We start from the raw sequence: 20,566 nt of genomic DNA on the forward strand, positions 1-20,566 counted from the left end.
GAGAGGGATTTCAGTTTCTAATCTTAGTTTGTTAAATCTTCAATTTCTATTCCACTGAGAAGTTAAAAAATCAAAAACCCTTTTGAGATTTTTTCCTCATACTCCAATATTTCCCCAATGAATGCGACCAAGGACGGGAAATCTATTTCACTTAAATATTCAAAACATTCAAAACACAAATCTAAATAACAAAACGACAAATCCTTCCCCTTTTTAATGCAAAATCTAGCAATACCGAAAATAGAATTTTCCAACTAATAAAGGTCAGTTTTTCCATTTGAATGGGATGACGCTGACTGCTAGTCCCGAGCTAAATTCTCTACGCCACTGAGCGAAAAGATACGTACATATAGCCCCCCAAAGTGAGGCTTAAGGGCAGTACCCCGAAAATCGTAAATAAGTGAACATGATCCTCTTATGGATCTTAGCGCTAGTGACAGTGCTGTGGCTAGTGAATTCTTGCATAAGGCCACTCAACTATCCTCCGGGTAAGTACGTTGATCTTTGGTGAATTTCGAAATAAATAAACGAAAACAATTTTAGGGCCTGCATTCCTCCCTTTGTTGGGGAATTTAATTTACTATAAAAAGCTGCACAAGGTTCTCGGGTTCCACCATTTAACGTGGTTGGAAATTTGCAAAAAATACGGCCCTGTGATTGGCTTAAAATTGGGTAGGATTTAATTAAGCAATATTCTTGCATTTTAATTTATACAGGGTGTTAAATATGGTGTGTAGAGGAGCTCTAAGGAATCTTTTTTTAAGACAAAAAGTTCACATGAACATAGATCGGGAAACGCTGCGTTATCGAATTCGGAGTGTTAAATTTTCATGTTTTTTAAATAGTTCCTCCAGTTTTCGAGATATTTAGGTCGAATTTAGAAGAGCCCAAATCTGCGCTTACGTGACCTCTTTGTCTTAAAATGAGCTAAAGAGCTTATTTACATATTTAATTAATACCATGTATAGGGAAAAACTACATCGTATCGGTTGCTGGGTCTGAGGCAGTCAAAGAGGTGTTGAGCAGGGAGGACTTCGATGGACGACCCGACGGGTTCTTCTTCAAATTGAGAACATTCGGAAAAAGATTAGGTAAAAATCTGCTATAAGATATTTGACCACACAGTACTAAAAGGAACGGTCCGTATTAAAAATGCGTTGACCCCCTACGCCCAAAAATTCGAGGTGAATGAACACTGGTTAAACGTCTTTCTCCGTAACATAGGTCAGTACTCATTCTTGAGGGTCAAACAAGGACAAAAACAATTTTAGGCATTCTTTTCATCGACGGGCAAATGTGGAAGAAGCAGCGAAAATTCTCACTGCACCACCTGCGAAATTTCGGCTTTGGACGCAAAGCAATGGAGGAAAAAATCCATATCGAGTGCGAAGCTTTGGTGAAGCACTTGAGGGAAAACTGCGGAAAACCCGTGTTTATGCACAATGCTTTTGCCATTTATGTGCTGAACGCTTTGTGGGCCATGATTGCCGGTAATGAGTCCGTTTATTGCAATTCGAGGGACGCAAGACACGTTCATTTTGTAGGTCAGCGCTTTGACGATAACGACGAAAGACTGAAGAAACTGTTAAATATCATCTATGACTCTTTTAGAATTATTGACATATCCGGGGGCTTGATTGATCAAGTGCCCTTTTTGAGGCATATCGCGCCTTCGGCGATTGGCTACAATCAGGTCATGGATGTCTTAAATCAGATGTGGACTTTTATGAAGGTATGCCAAGTGGAAATCTCGGGGTTTTCCGAATTAACAATAAAACCTTATTGTGTAAATTTTCCTAGATGTTATTCATATATTCAAGTTTTAAGTTAAGTTAAGGGTAGTTCCTTAGTTCAACTGTGTCTTAATTTTATGTTAACACGCGAACCCCAAAAAGTTGATGAACCTTATGGGCGTATTTTCTTGCATTTAGACATATAATCTGGCCTAGACTTCTTTGAACATCAACTTGCGGTATCCCGCACATCTTTAATAAAATTAATTTAATTTTTATCAGGAAACTGTAGATGAGCATAGGCAAAACGCAGTTTTCCAACCTAGGGACTTAATCGACGCGTTTCTGCACTCCATGGAAATTAAAGTGGACAATTCATTTACAAGTATGATTTAATAGTTGAACGATAAAATCGTCTTCATCTATGTTTTTTTAGATGACCAACTCCTGTCTTTATGCCTGGATTTATTCATGGCCGGTTCAGAAACTAACAGCCACAGCTTAGGTACGTCTAATGGTTCTATTAAAATATCAGAAGTCAAGACAGGGAAAAGTGTCGGCAAATTCAAAACCTGACCTAAATTCATCAATTCTCCCTATAAGAACAACCGTTCGACTGCGAATCCCAAAAAATGCTTCTTTTCAGGTTTTGCCGTAATGTACATGACTGTGTATCCAGAAATCCAAAAGAAAGTACAAAAAGAAATGGACGATATAGTGGGCAGAAATAGATGGCCCAGTCTCAGCGACAAAATCAAGTAGAGTCTTCTTCAAACACTCTGAGCAATATTCTAGTTTAATAAAACACACAAATTTAAGCTTAAAATACACTGAAGCAGTTCTTCTGGAACTCCTAAGAGTGGTCAACATAGGGCCGCTAGGCATTACTCATAGAGCAACGAAAGATACTAAGCTTATGGGTTACAACATAGCTGAAGGTACTCTCATACTGGCTAATTTGTACAGTGTCCATATGGATGAAAAGATTTGGAAGGATCCCCATGCTTTTAGGCCTGAAAGGTTCTTAGATGCGGAGGGCAAAATCTACTACAATGAGGACCATTACATGCCCTTTGGATTAGGTAACGCCATATCAATTTCAACTAAATTTAGGATTTTTCTGGCGACAAATTATTTGCTTCTAGAAGATTATTTTTTTGGCAGCTGTGAACCCCTATTGTGAGTCTTTTAGCTCCACAAAACGTGATCCAAATCTAGATAGATGAACGTTAGTTCTCAGTATGGGTTGCAAGTCACAATAAAAAAGTCTTTACATCTGCTTAGTTCAAACCGAATTTTGCGATTGTTTGTGGTTTTAGAACGTTCTTTTTTGGGGATTTAGAACCTGTTGCGCCTTTATAAATGCTTTGCTGAGGCTCTGATATACAGGGTGTCCCAAATGCCATGGGATACCATCGCTATCTTTTAAACGGTGAGAGCTACGACGTCGATTAAATTGGAGAAAATGTGGGAATGAAGGGAATTGAAGAAAACTTGGGGCTTAATTTATATTCGAAAGCAGTGTTGCCAACTTTTTCTTATTTTCTGAGATACTGGGAAACATCTGAAAAATGCCAAAATTAAATTTTCATAATAAATCAAAATTAAAGATTTTTCAAAGAAATGTTTCATACAAAAGTTTTACACTTTTTCGGGCTCTTGAAGTGTGTGATTTTCTAAATCTTATAGTTGGTTTAATTTTCGAGATACTGACCCGAATTTTTTTGTTAATAGTGACCTAGATAAATTTTGGCATATTTTGAAAGTGGCTTTTCAGCGATGAATCACATGATAACATTTTCCAAAGTTTTGATTCAATAGAGACCATCGTCAAGGTTTTTTTTTTTATAAAGGTGAACGGAATTTTATTACAGATATGAACATTAACGACTAAATAACAAAAAAAATCTTAAAATAATAATAAATTCTTAAAAATCGATCTCGTAGCTCTTCACCGCTTAGAAGACAGCAAAGTTATCCCATGACACTTGGGACACCCTGTATGTGTGTAATCATTTCTGAATAGGGAGGCGCAGGTGTCTGGGAGAAATATTGGCGAAGACCAACTTATTTCTATTCTTCACTGCAGTAATGCACAACTTTAACTTCGAGGCTGTGCCAGAATGGTATCCAGATCTGACTCCAACCGACGGAGTTACATTGGCGCCCAGACCGTTCAAAGCCAGAATAACGAGGCGTGATTGACAAAGTTCTTTAAGACTGGGACTTGACACGTTTTCACTTTAATCATTTTCAGTATCCGTATTGCAAAATGATATATCTAATAAGAACCGAATTACAACATATTATTATTAAGTACATGACGTGTATACTGCTGTTTTTAAATAAATATTAAATACAAGTTTCTATTCCCTTATCTATCCTAAAAAAAATATGTAATATATGTATTTATTAAATTATACAGGGTGTCTCAATATTCTGTGTATACAGAGTTACTGTATATGTAGATTTACGAGATAAAAATATGATTTAACCATGTATACCTTAATCCAAAAGTTGATAGTTACAAAGCTACGGGGGGTCAAAGTTAAATTTTGAAAATCAATTTTTGGCCATAATTATTAAACCGAAGTGGAAAATGTTTCGAACTTTACCACTCGGGGGTTTTTCGGGATGGAGAATCCACATTTGCTAACGATTTTAGGTTTACTCATTGAGGGCGCAGTATGCGGTTTATGTTACTCATTTGATTGCTTGCTACTTTTTCTGCGTTACGTTAATTCACTTTTTAATAGAACAACGTATTGACCTATTATTTATGTTTAAAAAAGGTATACCTTACGCATGTCGCTATGAGCAACCGTTTTCGAGAAAAATGCATTTAAACTAGTGGATGTTCAATAATGAATTACTGTTATAGTAACCACCAACATGAGTAACATAAAGCGTATACTGCGCCCTCTATGAGTAAACCTAAAATCGTTAGCAAATATGGATTCTCCATCCCGAAAAACCCCCGAGTTGTAAATTTCGATACATTTTCCCGTTAGGTTTAATAATTATGGCTAAAAATTGTTTTTCAAAATTTAACTTTGACACCCCGTAGCTCTGTAAGTATCAACTTTTGGATTAAGGTATATATGGTTAAATCGCCACATTTTGATCTCAGGAATCTCCGGTAACTTTGTATACACGGAATATTGAGATACCCTGTATTTAATCTATCTTAATGTTTCTGTTTATAGTCAAACTACTACGTTAAAGCTGGTGTACCAGGACCGATCAATATAACACTTTTTCAGAAACAAAAACTTGTATTTACGTTTCTATTTTCTTTTGTCGTACACGGATAAAATTTCTATAAAAGTTCATATAATGATAAACAATGTGGAAATAGATGTATTTAACAGTATAAATATTTGCAAAAAAAGTCCTATAATATATGTTTACTAAGAGTTTTTTCAGTTCAGTGAAATTTCACTGTGCCGTGCGGTCAAAATTTTGCATTATTAGTAATAAAGGAAAAAGAATTTATTAATAATTATGAAGAATACGATGCATGTGATTATTGATGAATATAAACCAAAAATTTGGAATGAAAATATATTAAAACACTAAGTATAAAAATACAGGGGGTAGGTACCGCCTATGTTTAAACAAATAAAGTGCTACCTTAAACATTATCCACTTAGCTTTTTTTGTTAAATTAAAACGTATAAGTATGTTAAATGTCAGATTAAATAACTAGTAAATTTATATATTTTCTTAATAGTGCCCAAAAACGATTTATTAGGTACGTCTCAATAAGTTATAACAGCATTTGTCAAATTCCTTTCAATTCTTCCAATTTCGGCCTTAATGGAACTTCTTTTCTTTTGGAAGTTGGCATTTAAGGAGCCTCTTTCTTTTCCTTTCTTTTTCAAATTTGAATACATTTTCTTTTCATGAATTCGCTACTGTCGATTATTGTTCCTTTTTTCTTTGCTTTATCGCTCGTCAGGCTCTTCTACCTTAAAATCGACGCTAGTCCAGTCCTTTTTGTTCTGTTGTGAAATCTTTCCTTGATAAGCCTCTTTCTTTTGATTTCTTCTTCACAACTCACCGCATTTTTCGCACATTCATTCTGTTTCATTTCCTCGTTTCTCAAATCTTTGAAATGTAATTTCCTCATATTTAGTCAAATCTATCTATTATACCGCGCGTTAAAAAAAAAAATCCGTTGCAGTAAGAACTTTAGAAATACACCTAATTCTCTTTTTACACGACAGATACGTTTCCAAAAACTTCGTGTAAAAAAAGATATTGGCTAAATGGAAAAATAGAAAATTGGTTCCAGATTTAAAAAAGTAAATAAAAAGTACAGTAAACAATATTAAAAAATGTTTGTTAGAGTTCACTTAAGAATTTATTTTGTGCTTACACATTTTAATTCATTAAATATGTTATAAAAAATAAATTATACTTGAAAAAAAGGAAGTAATATCTGAAATTCACTAATAAAAAAAAGTAAAAATAATATAAACATAACAAAATTTTATGCAACATTTTCTGACAATAAACGAAACGTTTGCGTAAGACTACGATATCACTGCTATCACTAGAATTATTTTGTGCATCACCTTGTGAAATTATTTCTGTGTTATCATCTTTAATCTCCTGTATTGATAATTCGATAATTTTTAGAAGGAAATCAGTCATTAAAAATTGTATTTGATTTCGTGATAAACCACTATAAAGTTTCCTGTAAGATGCCATTAATGATTTCAGTTTACGTTGAAATTTTGCAGCTCGTTCCTCATCAGAATCATGTTGTTCAAAATAATTACCATTAAAATGATGAAGTTTAAAATGCATATTTCTGAGGAATGAGAATGAAAAAATTCATAGAAACGTAAAAAAAATCATAAGAAAAATTCATAGAATATTGAAAATTATTTAAAAAAAACAATTCGTGTAAAAAGAGAATTTTTTTCTCTTTAACTCGTGTAAAAAGAGAATTAGGTGAATTTGACACCGAGCCCGTATGTCATTGATATAATCTACGGAATCTCGAACATATACAAATAAACCTAACCTCACTTAAATGTGACTCCGTTTACCTTTATTATTTATTGAGTTTTATTAAATTTAGTCTTTTTCGAGGCTCCACAACTTGTGTATTGATTAGTTAAAGTTTTCTAAGTTGTAAAAATGTTGTTTACATTCAGATAAAAAGCTTTTATGATGAATCTTATTTTCGGAATGGACAGTTCATAAACGGAGAATGGGCCTTTGAAATTCAACCGTGTCTTCAAGAGCTTCGTGTAAAATTTCCCCACATTGCAGTGTTGGAATCGCAATTTCGCCACACTTTGCATTATGTTGTGAAATTGTTTCGCGAAACTGGCACTGTTCAAAGGAAATGGGAAAGTGCGAGAGCAACTAAACCAGAAATTGTTGAAAATATGAGGCAAGTAGCAGGTGACAACCTTAGTACATCTTTAAAAACACTTTCTCAACAAGTGAACGTAGCATCTACCACTTGTCATTTAACTCTTAAAAAAAAATCTATAATATTTCTTTACTTACCCCATTAAATTAGATTTATTTATGTTTAATTTTTTCTTTACAACCAGCAAAGATTAAAATTAAAAGTGAGGTTAGGTTGATTTATTTATGTTCGAGATTACGTAAAACATATCAAGACATACGAGCATGGGGGCAAATAATTCCAAAGCCTACTTGAGCGAAAGTTTTTTAAAACGCACAATTCTGATTTGTCCAAGAAATCTGTGACGTATCACGTGAAGCATAAATGGCTCAATCATACGACGTTCACTAGAAAAGAAACTGAATTTCTCAAGCTTTGATAATAAAGACAAATTTTTCATTTGTAGACAGCGTTCTAATTTTGTAATTTTCCGGATGTATGAGAGAAAATGATTACCCATTAATAGAAGCCAGATTCTTGAATCTGGGCAGTGGAAATATCCCTAGAAATGACGTCAAAATGCTTCAATTAACGCAGTTCAGGTCTGTTTAATGTTAGCAAATACATATCATTGTGACGTCATTCTTTCTCTCTCTCTTCAAGGATCTGGATCCTGCATATATAGGGTGGCGCATTTCACCTCCCATCTTCCATAGCTCGGTTATCGTTGAAAGTAGGATTTTAGTATTGTGTATACTTTACCTGTGTCTTGAGGCATGTTCCAGGAAAATATTTCCAATTATACAGGGTGTCCCAAAAAAGTGTGAACATACCGAACTATATTTTTTAATGGAAGTCTCTATATATTTTTTTAGTTTTTAATTTCTTACGTCGGTATTATCTAACCGATTCCAACAAAACTTCAGGAATATATATACAATCATAGAAAGCATTTAAATGTGGAAAAAATAGTTGGGTATCTTCATATTTTTTTGGGACACCCTGTATAATTGGAAATCTTTTCCTGGAACATGTCCTAAGACACAGGTTAAGTATGCACAATACTAAAATCCTGCTTTCAACGATAACCGAGCTATGGAAGATGGGAGGTGAAATGCGCCATCCTATCTCTGAGGATAACCCCACAGAAACATTGGAGAGGGAAATTTTAGAGCCGTGCGGTATAACTAAATTTAACGAAAATCTAATAAAAATACATTAAAAAGGCATAATTGATTTTCATTACAGTTCAACATCTAACAATTTTACATTTTATAACCTCGCCATAAAAATTGCATAACTCACACTTAGCCTTGGTTTGGCAACACCGAAACTCCTATCTCGATTTAAATTCATTCATTTTGCGTCGGCACGTGGTCTCATCTATGCGATACCGGTCCAATAAATCACTCATTATATACCATTCAAATAATTAACCTCTTCCGTTTACTCCAGTCAGCTCACACAAAAATCAAATCTGATCTCGAAGGATAAGACACTGAAGCTATGTGGACAGAAGTTTTATTCACGATTTTGTGTTTGTTTCTCATAGTTTGGTGGGTCTGCGAAGGAAGCATCCACAAATTTCCGCCAGGTGAGTTTCGGATTTGGGTTACGCCGAGAATATATTGAGGACCTATGATTAGAGTTGTTAGGTAATTGAGAGAGGAGCAGGGAATGTTTTTTGTTGGGTGCCTAAGCCAAGTTAAATGTCGTTAAATATTAATATTTTAGTGTTTTATCCACTAGAATGAATACCTTTAGTTCTAATTAATATGATTATCGTCTCAGTTTCTGAGGTATAGTTAAAAGAAGCACAATATTTATGTAACAGGATGGAGAACCTTCTGATTCCAAATACAAATGGTAGAATATTTTTACATTTACATTACATACAAAGAGCGTCAAATTTCCTTTTTATTTAACTACCACATTTCGATTTTCGAATTGAAAATGGCGGAGAAGCATGCATTTTTCGAAAAATCAAAATGGCGCCACTATTCTAAAAACAATTAAATACACTAAAGTTGAATTAAACGTCAAATAATCACGCAAACGGAGATGCCATCTGTTTTGCTTAATACTAATAAATGACACCTGCCAATTATAGTCTACGTCAATTGTTTTTTAAATACAACGCAATTTTAATTTTTCCAAAAAGGCCCCTTGAGACGGATTTTCAAAATCGAACTTTAATACCTTTATAAGAATGAAATTATAATATCAAAATGTACGCCTTTTTGGTTTAAAGCAACTTTTCAAACTGTGTATTACATAGCAATGCGTCTTATTGCCCGTTTCACTCAAAAGACTACACTTAAACTGTAGCTAAATGACCTTAAAATGTCAATTTTTCAATTTAAAATGACCCATACAAGCTTTAAAACAGCAACGCAGGATTTTGTATTCGCCATTCAATCAAGAAATTTGCAATCTTTCTATTACAAATACATATACATTATTTACTAAAATAAAATAAAAACAATGTAAAATTATCTTAATTCTATACTTATATTTCTTTTTTGTAGGCCCTTCGTGGAAGCCCTTAATTGGCAATGGACCGGAACTACGACAATTGGCCCAAACATTGGGGGGACAACATCTGGCCTTCATTGAATTAGCCAAAAGGTACGATACCGAAGTCGTAGGGCTCAAATTGGGCAAGGAAAGAGTGATTTGCGCCTGTTCATATTCCACTGTCAAGCAAGTGCTTACATCGGACGAATATCTGAACAGGCCCGTCAATTTTTTCATGGAACTTAGGACCATGGGCACCAAAAAAGGTAGTAATAAAACAAAAGCTAAGCACATTTAAAATGTATTTGTGCAGGAATTACTGGAGCCGACGGTGAGCTATGGAAAGAACAACGCTCCTTCTTAGTATCCCATCTCCGAGCCCTGGGTTTCGGCAAAAGCGAGATGGAGCAAATGGTGAAAAAAGAAATTCGAGAAACCATAACTCTAATAGAAAAAAACAAAGATGGAATGTCAGTTTCCAAAACACTCGCACCCTCAGTACTCAATATTCTATGGACTCTCACTAGCGGTACTTACTCAATTATAAACCATTTATCATCCACTTAGAACTCGAACTAACCAAAAACATCACAGGAAGTAAACTAAAAGGAAACAACCTCATAGAACGTCTGATTGAGCTACTTAACAAGCGCACCATCGCCTTTGACATATCCGGTGGGACCCTCAATAACTACCCGTGGTTGAGATTCATCGCTCCAGAAAAGACTGGATACAACATCATGCAAACCGTTAACAACGAGATCAGAGAATTCATTATGGAAGCTATCAAAATACACCAGAATAGTTGGACGGAGGGCCGATGCGATGACTTCATCTATGCCTTTTTGACTGAAATGAAGCGGAAGGAGAAGAATCTCGGATTTTTCAGCGGTACAGATTTTGCTTCAATTTATTTTTAATTTTGCTTAGTAACATTGCAGAGGAACAGCTTATGATGGTGTGTTTGGACATTTTCATCGCTGGGTCTGCGTCAACGAGCAGCACCATTGATTTCGCCTTTTTGGCAATGATTTTATATCCAGAGGTACAGGAAAAGGTGTTCCTGTGTTTAGATAGCGAGTTTAGAAGAAAAGAGGATCTGAGTTATTGTGATAAACAGCGGTAAGAAATTATGATAGAAATAATCATATTACTACTATTACAATATTCCAGAGTTCCCTATATAGAAGCAGTATTACTAGAATGCCAAAGATTTTTCCCGGTAGTCCCGATAATAGGACCTAGAAGAAATCTAAGACAAACACACCTAGACGAATACATAATACCTAAGGTGAGGATTTGTTGTCGTGTAAATGGAAAAATCAAAATTTAAAAATCATTTCAGAACACAACAGTATTAATCAATTTGCATTCAGTGCACCATGATAAGCAGTTCTGGAAGGATCCAGACCGGTTCAGACCGGAGCGGTTTTTGGATCGAAGTGGAAATCTTGTAAATCAAGACAGAGTGCTAACTTTCGGTTTAGGTGAGTACTTAATGGGATCAGTTACCCTAGATGGGAGTACAACATCTGTATGTTACCTTTAATTTCATTTAATTGTACAATTTTAGTACTCATTCCTTTTTTATTTTAACAATGTCTTGTATACTCATTGCTAAAATTGAATGGGTTTAAAGAAGCTATTGCCACACAGCTACTAACAAACGTATAATTCCCAATGAAAACTTCGGTTTCAAACTTTAAAGTCGATATTCCTAGAAGATATGACAAATTAACTTTCCTCCTTCCACTTTTACTTTTACTTTTACGTTTTACGTGAAAATATGCGCCCTATATGAGAAACTCATTCGAGCAGACTCCTTCATGTTTTCTATAATTATTAATTCAACTAACATGACGCAGACTCAACTATTTTTAATTTAATATACCCGGGAGATAGTCCAGAATTTTTCCGTGGAACGAATCAGAATTAACTCGACGTAACTATAACTATAAATGTAAGGGCACATAAGCCCTTTGGCTTCTTTAAGAAGCTCTTTGGGAGAGTTTATAGACGAAATGAAATATTGTGATAGGTTTAAAAAGTGATTAAGTTTTTAATTGGATAAGATTAAAACATACAAACAAAAAGAACGTTTCACTGTCGAGTCTCACCTTAAGGTTATAATTATTCTAGGTCAACATTAACTATACAATCAATACCACACACTTGTTGATCTAATTCTTCAAATCGATCATAAATTACGACTTTACATAAAAATCCTCCAAACAGATCAATTTGAAAGTTTATATTGGCAAATTTCAGGCAAACGAAGGTGCCTAGGAGACGCGTTGGCCAAAACCTGCATTTTTCTGTTCTTTGTGGAAATCCTCAGAAAGTACAAAATAGAGTATGAAGGCGAGTGTATACCCACAGGAAAGCAAGTTCCAGGCATTCTCTTGAGCACAGAAAAATACATAGCCAAATTTATACCCAGATACGCACATTAGCAATGTAATAAAGCAATTTTAATTTATTACCATATATATTGTGTCAACAACATTAATAACAACGTGTTTTATTTTATTTATTAGTTTGTTATATTTGGTTGTGAATAATTGACAACATCTAATGTTGCCTTTTACTCATGTGTAGTTTGCTTCCATTTATGACCTTTGGAGGTCAAAGGAAGGGCGAACTAAGTACAGTTTCTAGTGGTTCTTACAATTACATTGCGAACTTCAAAAAGTGATTTGCCACAATTCAATGGCCTCCATCCTCAATTTACAAGTCACAAATTGCAAATTAACATCAAATAACTTTTTCACTACCTCTACGTATATTGCTGTTGTTTACTCAATTTTCAATAAATTAACTAGCTAAAAATAGACGTTTGAGCAATAATTACCAACGAAATATTTTGCAAATAGGTTCTAGATATTGCCCTTGAAATAGGTAGAATAGTTCCTCCCATCTTAAAAAAAATACTGGAAAATGTGGTATTCATCAATAACTTTATTATTCCCTTTAATACATATAATCACAAGGAAAATTTTCTTAAAATAGCTTAAAATTTTAATAACTTAACAAATATATATTAAATGCATATCTTTTCAAGCCAAGCTTCTAGTAAACATATAATAAAATACAAAAATATGCCTAATATGTTGTGCTAATATGGCTTATTATTTGTTGTGGTTTCTACTGAGAATTTAGTCGACTTCCTCTACAGTGGGTCCTCCGCTGTGCTGCTGGGCTCCCCTAGTAAAATTGCCCTGCTGTGCGCCTTCCCCATATAGCTTTGACATAATGGGGCTGCACACCCTCTGCAACTCCTTCTGTTTGTCTTCAAACTCTTCTTTCTCGGCCAAGGTGTTGGTGTCCAGCCATTTCAAAGCCTCAGAACACTCCCGCTCTATTGTGGTCTTATCTTCAGGGCTCATTTTGCTTCCATTTTCCTCTGCTGCTTGTTTGACTTGGAAAATATATGCTTCAAGGGCATTCCTGGACGACACTTTTTGGCGCTGCTTTTCATCCTCATCTTTGTATCTCTCAGCCTCAGAAAGCATTCTATCGATATCTGCTTGGGAGAGACGACCTTTGTCGTTTTTAATAGTAATGTTTCTCTCCCTTCCAGAGCTACTATCTTTAGCTGAAACATTGAGGATACCATTAGCGTCCAGGTCAAAAGTGACTTCAATTTTTGGGACACCACGAGGAGCTGGAGGGATGCCTGTGAGGTCAAAAGTTCCCAGTAGGTTGTTGTCTTTGGTCATTGCCCTTTCTCCTTCAAAAACTTGAACAGTCACTGCAGGCTGATTGTCAGAGTAAGTGGTAAAAGTTTGAGTTTGTTTACAAGGGATTCGAGAGTTGCGTTCAATGATCTTAGTCATTACTCCGCCTGCAGTCTCAATTCCCAATGAAAGAGGGGCTACATCCACTAACAAGACATCTTGGATCTTAGAGTCAGTTTCTCCACTCAAAACTGCTGCTTGAACTGCAGCCCCATAGGCTACTGCCTCATCAGGATTGATGCTGAGATTTAGCTGCTTGCCATTGAAAAAGTTCTGCAATAATTGCTGGATTTTGGGAATCCTGGTGGAACCTCCAACTAGAACAATGTCATGTATAGCTCCTTTGTCCATTTTGGCATCAGTGAGGGCCTTTTCAACAGGTTGCAAAGTTCCCCGGAATAAGTCAGAGCAAAGTTCTTCAAATCTGGCTCTGGAGATCTTGGTATAAAAGTCAACACCTTCATACAAAGCATCAATTTCTAAAGTTGCTTCAGCACTCGAAGATAAAGATCTCTTAGCTCTTTCAGCTGCTGTTCTCAACCTCCTTAAAGCCCTAGGGTTACCTTTAAGATCTTTCTTGAATTTTCTTTGAAACTCATCAGCAAAGTGAGTCACCAAGCGGTTATCAAAATCTTCTCCTCCAAGATGAGTATCACCTGCAGTGGATTTGACCTCAAACAATGAGCCTTCATCAATGGTGAGGATCGAGACATCAAAAGTGCCACCTCCAAGATCGAAAATCAGCACATTTTTTTCTCCTTTCAAGTTCTTGTCTAGGCCATAAGCCAAGGCAGCTGCAGTAGGCTCATTGATAATTCTCATCACATTCAATCCTGCAATAACTCCTGCGTCCTTAGTGGCTTGTCTTTGTGAGTCATTGAAGTAGGCTGGCACAGTAATAACTGCATCTTTAATTGATAGACCCAAGTAAGCCTCTGCGGTCTCTTTCATCTTTGTCAAAACCATAGAGCTAATCTCCTCAGGAGCAAACTTCTTAACTTCACCTTTGTACTCCACTTGGATCTTGGGTTTGCCACCATCGCTCATCACTTTAAAGGGCCAATGTTTGATGTCCTGCTGAATTTTTGGATCATCATATCTGCGACCAATCAACCTTTTGGCATCAAAAACGGTGTTTGAAGGATTCATGGCCACTTGGTTCTTCGCAGCATCTCCAATGAGACGCTCAGTATCCGTGAAGGCCACATAACTGGGAGTTGTTCTGTTTCCTTGATCATTGGCGATGATCTCTACTTTTCCGTGCTGCCACACACCCACACAAGAGTATGTGGTACCCAAGTCGATACCAACAGCTGGAGCTTTAACCATTTTGCACTGCAAATTCACTGTCACTTGCGAAAATTAAATATCGTTCGGTTGTAGTTCCTATCTTCTTGCTTATTTCAAATTCACTGAGTTTGCCGCCGGACCGAACGCTTTTATATAATACAAGTTTTATCCCGAATGTACCCGAAGAGGATCAATAGTTCTAGCAATTACCAGAGTGCGCGCGCCGGAAAATAAAATCCAAATCCAAAACATTCCTATCTACGCTAGATCCAGATCGTCTATCTGAGTTTGAAACTATGAGAAAGAAGGAAAAAGAGAGAGACCGGGAAAGCACTATTACGTTAACGTTCAGAAAACTATTTACTGTTTTCTAGATATTTCCCGTCTTTCTCTCTCTTTTCCATTGGTAGAACGGCTGTTTGGATATACGTGACGCTGTGACGTAGATGTTTCATGTTTGCGTCCTGTAATAATATTAGTATAATTGCTATGGATAATTAAAATCTAACAGTACGTATGATGGAGTAACGTTATTAATATTTTTTAAGATTAGAGAGGCATATTTTCTATTGTATTTTCTTTTCATTTAAAATGAGTAAAATTAGCTTTTGAAAATGTTTAAAATACCAATACTGAACTTTGAATACTTTTTCATGTATGTGCATACGTACATACGTATGGTAGCTCAAATTGCTCATGCAGAGCATATTTTGAAATTCTAAATATTTACAGGTTTTCAAATTATTCAAAAAGTTTCATTTTTCTTGGGTAAATTTGGGACTCCATTTGTCCTTTTCTTATCCTTATTTATCACTTATTTAATATTTTTTTGAATAATTCGGTATACTAAATCTATTGGAGAAAAACTAGCTAAAAATTGTTAGTTGCCATCAAAATTTTTAGCTTTTTTCGGTTTTTTTTTAGATTAATTTACAGCGTTGTTCAATTTCGCTGCTTATTGGGATGTGGAAAGCCTTAAAACACGAAATTCGGCGTTTGTGGAACAAAAAGTGACAAAAACTGCAATGAAACTGTCTTCGTGAAAAATGACTGCAATGTGAAAATGTTAAAAAATATTACTGTTCTGAGTTATACATTATTTAAAAAATAATTATTTCTGAATAAACTACACAGAATTCGAAAAAAAGCAGATCATTTTTTTCTTTAAAAAAGTCTAATTCATTAAAGAACAATATTATTTGTTTGATGATTCAAAGGAATTTTTTTAAAAATCGAAAAATTTCTGTTAATGGTAATTGGAAAACTACCCTTATTTATAATCGATTTTGATGAAGCTTATGATAATTAAAGACACTTATGGTACGATTATTATCTACAATTTTCATTCTATTATCTTAATCAGAAGGAAAGTTATTCTAAAAAACATCCAAATGATAGAACCTCTTTGGAGGACCATAGCTCAATAATGGTGCTCCATCGGACCAATGTTTGTAAGAACTTGTTTTACTATTTTTGGCTCTACCTTCATCCCCTTAAGTTCTATACTAACTTTTCCAAATCCCTCGTATGTAGACATTAGCTTACTTCATCATCATTATCTAAACAACAAAGATAAAACTGTCGTGAAACATGAAATCTGTATAATATATTGTACAATAACAAATAAATTCTCAATATTTACAATGAATTTTTCCCCAGGTTCTTATGTACCTCAGTTATTCGTAATAGTAAGCCCGTAGTTACATTTCATTTTCGTAATATAACCTGATCTAAGTAAAAAAAAAACTTTTTGCAAAGAGATTTACGTAGTTTTTTTAGAGCATAACACCTTATTTTTGACACTACTGAAGCAAATTTCATTGCGGCTACTTATTGTTACTAACAGAGATATCAATCGCAGATATATTTTCCCCATATCTATTTTTCTTGACAGAATGATGGAGTAAAATTTTTCTTTACATATATACCAATAGAAGATAACGGGTGATCATCAAAAAAAACTTCTATTATAAATAATATAGACAGTAAACGATAAAAGTAAGGCGTTGATGAATCTACTTGCTCATTACACATCTGACTGATAACTAATTATCCAAAACATGTCTGATATTTTAACGTCTACTTGAATGTTTTTTTCAATAAATAATAATTTTGAGGTTTTGGATTTTATTGCAGATAAATGATAGCTATTTCGACATGTGAAATATCTGAGAAAATCTTTTAGGAAAAATCGTAATTGAAAAAGTTTAAGGACCGTTTTCAAAATTGATCATATATCTATGAAATTGACATGGAATAGTTTAAGACTAAACCACAAATAATGGCAAACAATTTTAGTAGCTTTATTCATTAAAAACGATCTATGTCAATATGTTACGTAGGATTTGTTATTGAATGCATGTAAGAAGTTGATTCTAAGGTAGTTTTACACGCAAACAATCCTCTGGAAAAGAGCAATCAATTATTTAAACTAATGCACTGCAGTAACATTATATGCAATGAGAATTTGTCTAAATGCCTATATTTTTGTTAGCCAGCAACGGTATTACTGCACCCCTTCTGTACCCCAGTGAATGAAACACAGTGATGTCATTTGAAGTGTATTTTATTAAAACAATTTACTAAGAAATACAATAAATAAAGTCTTATATATCTCTATTTATACTAAATACTAAATCTAGTAGGAAAGTAACTTATTTAATTTTTACATACTTATTTTCAGTCTTTAATATCTATTTACAAATTTGGTCAAAAACTGTTTTGTCAATGACTTAGTCTACTTCTTCGATGGTTGGTCCCCGAGCTCCACCGAAACCTCCTGCTTGCTGGCCGCAGCTTCCCCCGGGCATTCCGCCTCCATAGTTGTTATTTTGATTTTGAGGGCTTCCACCATACAATTTGGCCATTAGCGGACTGCACACCGAAGTCAGGTGCTTCTTCCTGTCCTCGAACTCCTCTTTTTCTGCCAAGGTGTTGGCGTCTAACCATTTTAAGGCTTCGTCGCATTCTCTCTCCACCGTCGCCTTGTCTTCGGCACCGAGCTTGTCACCACAATCTTGTACCGCTTGTTTAAGTTGGAAAACGTAGGCCTCCAGTGAGTTGCGAGAAGCAACTTTTTCCTTTTGTTTTTCGTCCTCGTCTTTGTATCTTTCGGCTTCCGAGAGCATTCTGTCGATGTCCGCTTGAGACAAACGGCCCTTGTCGTTCTTGATGGTGATATTCTTCTCCTTGCCCGAGCTCGTATCTTTAGCGGAGACATTGAGGATGCCGTTGGCGTCCAGATCAAAGGTGACTTCAATTTTTGGAACCCCTCGAGGAGCCGGAGGAATGCCAGTCAAGTCGAACGTTCCCAGAAGGTTGTTGTCCTTGGTCATGGCTCTCTCACCTTCGAAGACTTGGATGGTAACGGCTGGCTGGTTGTCCGAGTACGTCGTGAAGGTTTGTGACTGCTTGCAGGGAATTCTGGCGTTTCGCTCGATGATTTTGGTCATCACTCCTCCGGCCGTTTCGATGCCCATCGACAATGGCGTCACGTCAACCAACAGCACGTCTTGAATTTTGCTGTCGGTTTCTCCACTGAGGACCGCGGCTTGGACAGCTGCACCGTACGCCACAGCTTCGTCGGGGTTGATGCTCAAATTCAGTTGTTTTCCGTTAAAGAAGTTCTGGAGGAGTTGCTGGATTTTGGGAATTCTAGTCGAGCCTCCCACCAGCACGATGTCGTGGATAGAACCCTTGTCCATTTTGGCATCGGCAAGAGCCTTCTCCACCGGTTGAAGCGTCCCCCTAAACAGGTCCGCGTTCAATTCTTCGAATCTGGCTCGAGTGAGTTTAGTGTAGAAGTCGATGCCTTCAAACAAAGCGTCGATTTCTATGGAGGCTTCGGTGCTTGAAGACAAAGTCCTCTTGGCACGTTCCGCTGCCGTTCTCAGCCTCCTCAGAGCCCTAGGATTCGAACGAAGTTCTTTCTTGTATTTCCTCTTAAATTCGTCTGCCAAGTGGTTGACCAGTCGGTTATCGAAGTCTTCTCCTCCAAGATGCGTGTCGCCGGCCGTGGCTCGTACTTCGAACAGAGATCCCTCGTCGATGGTGAGAATGGAAACGTCGAAGGTACCTCCACCCAAATCAAATATGAGCACGTTTCTTTCCCCTTTCAAATTCTTGTCCAAGCCGTAAGCCAAAGCGGCTGCGGTGGGTTCGTTGATGATCCTCAAAACGTTCAGTCCTGCTATGACACCGGCATCTTTAGTGGCCTGCCTCTGGGAGTCGTTGAAGTAGGCCGGTACAGTAATAACTGCGTCCTTAATGGTTTGTCCCAAGTAGGCTTCGGCCGTCTCCTTCATCTTGGTCAAAACCATGGAACTGACTTCCTCGGGGGCAAATTTCTTTGCTTCGCCCTTATAATCGACTTGGATCTTAGGCTTGCCCCCGTCACTGACGACTTTAAAGGGCCAGTGCTTGATGTCCTGCTGGATTTTAGGGTCGTCATACTTGCGTCCAATCAACCTTTTCGCGTCGAAGACCGTGTTTGAGGGATTCATGGCCACTTGGTTTTTGGCAGCGTCCCCAATGAGACGCTCGGTGTCCGTGAACGCCACATAACTGGGGGTCGTTCGGTTCCCTTGGTCGTTAGCGATGATCTCCACTTTCCCATGCTGCCAGACACCCACACAGGAATACGTGGTGCCCAAGTCAATACCAACTGCTGGAGCTTTCTTCACCATCTTCACTTCTTTTAGCACAAAAATTCACTTGATGAAAACACTAGTTTTAGCACGATAATGTACTTAGTTCTCTCGTGTATAGCTTTCAATTGCTGTTTCAACTGTATCGCTATATTTGAATTGACTGACTAGCCCGCCGCGCCGATGTGCTTATATTGGTCGGCCGAGGGGACCCGAAAACGTTCGAACAATCTAGAAGCTCCACATCGATTAACGGAAGAACACTGTATTGTTCTAGAAGGCCGTTTTATGAAATTATGCGTGAATAATGTAATGTTACTTAAAAAGTGAATTTATTCTCCCACAAAGGTTTCACCGTTATGTATGGATATAATATTATTATATTATATTATGCACGTGGATACTTCAATTATTAATAACAGATTCCTTAGAACTTAATAATGCATTAGTATTTGAAACGTATGTAATCTATATGGCTACTAATTAACGAATTAATTAACAAGTTATTCATTAAAAAAATACTGGCTTAGATCTTTGTGAAAAAACTGTAGAGAAACCGAAGTTAAAGAAAAAATTATTGTTTTTTAGAGTGGACTAAAAGTATGGGTAGAACAAAAATTCTTTAAAATTATCAAATATTTATTTTTTTGTTAGATCTGAAAAAGCTTGTTCTATCTGGATATAATTGAGTAAAAATTCTAGAAATATGGAAAATGCAAGTGTCCTTGTGGATTGGAACAAGGGGCCGGATAGAAATAAACTTGTACTAAAATGAACGCATTTTTATTCGTCATTAGATCTGAAAAAATATCTTTAACAATTGTGTTTAGCAAAGACAATTTTTTAGTTCTTTTCTCCCCTTTTTTGGATCACTCAGTACAGACGAGCATCTAGAAGCCTGAAACAAAATAAGTGACGCACCGAATTCTAGATAAATCGTTCTAAATTTGAGCGGCAAAGGTCCTAAAAATTTGGGATATGCCGTAAGGATGATTTAATAGAACGTTATTGTAAGTTGGATAATGTCGCAAGAAAAAAAATCTTAAACTATACATTAAACGAATTGCAAAGAAAACTCAATACTATGTCCTTTTAAAATTTTATTATTCAGGCTCATAACAGCTGTATCGGGCAAAGCATCTTTTTAAATATGCGTTCAAAAACTTTACACTACTTTTTAAAATTTGCATGTTAATTTTTATTTAAGACTTCCTTAACTTTAAGTATACTTTAAAAAAAATCATATAAACAGCGTCAAGGTCGTTGTATGCT

At 36.0% G+C, this 20,566-nt stretch overlaps 3 protein-coding genes across 3 annotated transcripts; 1 reads left to right on the forward strand and 2 right to left on the reverse strand.

Moving 5' to 3' along the window:
* Nucleotides 1-354: 354 nt before the first annotated feature.
* Nucleotides 355-12,168, forward strand: LOC136414485 (uncharacterized). Its single transcript, XM_066398533.1, has 18 exons — nt 355-488; nt 544-672; nt 969-1,091; nt 1,272-1,490; nt 1,545-1,732; nt 2,016-2,118; nt 2,170-2,238; nt 2,380-2,491; nt 2,553-2,815; nt 3,760-3,933; nt 8,600-8,698; nt 9,633-9,887; nt 9,935-10,150; nt 10,216-10,512; nt 10,563-10,743; nt 10,795-10,912; nt 10,967-11,108; nt 11,890-12,168. The coding sequence occupies exons 1-18, from the start codon at nt 407-409 to the stop codon at nt 12,072-12,074; spliced, it is 2,955 nt and encodes a 984-aa protein (XP_066254630.1). The 5' UTR covers nt 355-406; the 3' UTR covers nt 12,075-12,168.
* Nucleotides 12,169-12,564: 396 nt separating this feature from the next.
* On the reverse strand, nt 12,565-14,762 carry LOC136414535 (heat shock protein 68-like). Its single transcript, XM_066398643.1, has one exon. It carries the CDS (start codon nt 14,685-14,687, stop codon nt 12,777-12,779), a length of 1,911 nt encoding a protein of 636 aa, XP_066254740.1. The 5' UTR covers nt 14,688-14,762; the 3' UTR covers nt 12,565-12,776.
* Nucleotides 14,763-17,198: 2,436 nt separating this feature from the next.
* LOC136414534 (major heat shock 70 kDa protein Ab-like) lies at nt 17,199-19,463 on the reverse strand. Its single transcript, XM_066398642.1, has one exon. It carries the CDS (start codon nt 19,331-19,333, stop codon nt 17,381-17,383), a length of 1,953 nt encoding a protein of 650 aa, XP_066254739.1. The 5' UTR covers nt 19,334-19,463; the 3' UTR covers nt 17,199-17,380.
* Nucleotides 19,464-20,566: the final 1,103 nt, after the last annotated feature.

The sequence above is a fragment of the Euwallacea similis genome, chromosome 17, assembly GCF_039881205.1.
Source record: "Euwallacea similis isolate ESF13 chromosome 17, ESF131.1, whole genome shotgun sequence".
In the NCBI taxonomy this organism is placed as follows: Eukaryota; Metazoa; Arthropoda; class Insecta; order Coleoptera; family Curculionidae; genus Euwallacea; species Euwallacea similis.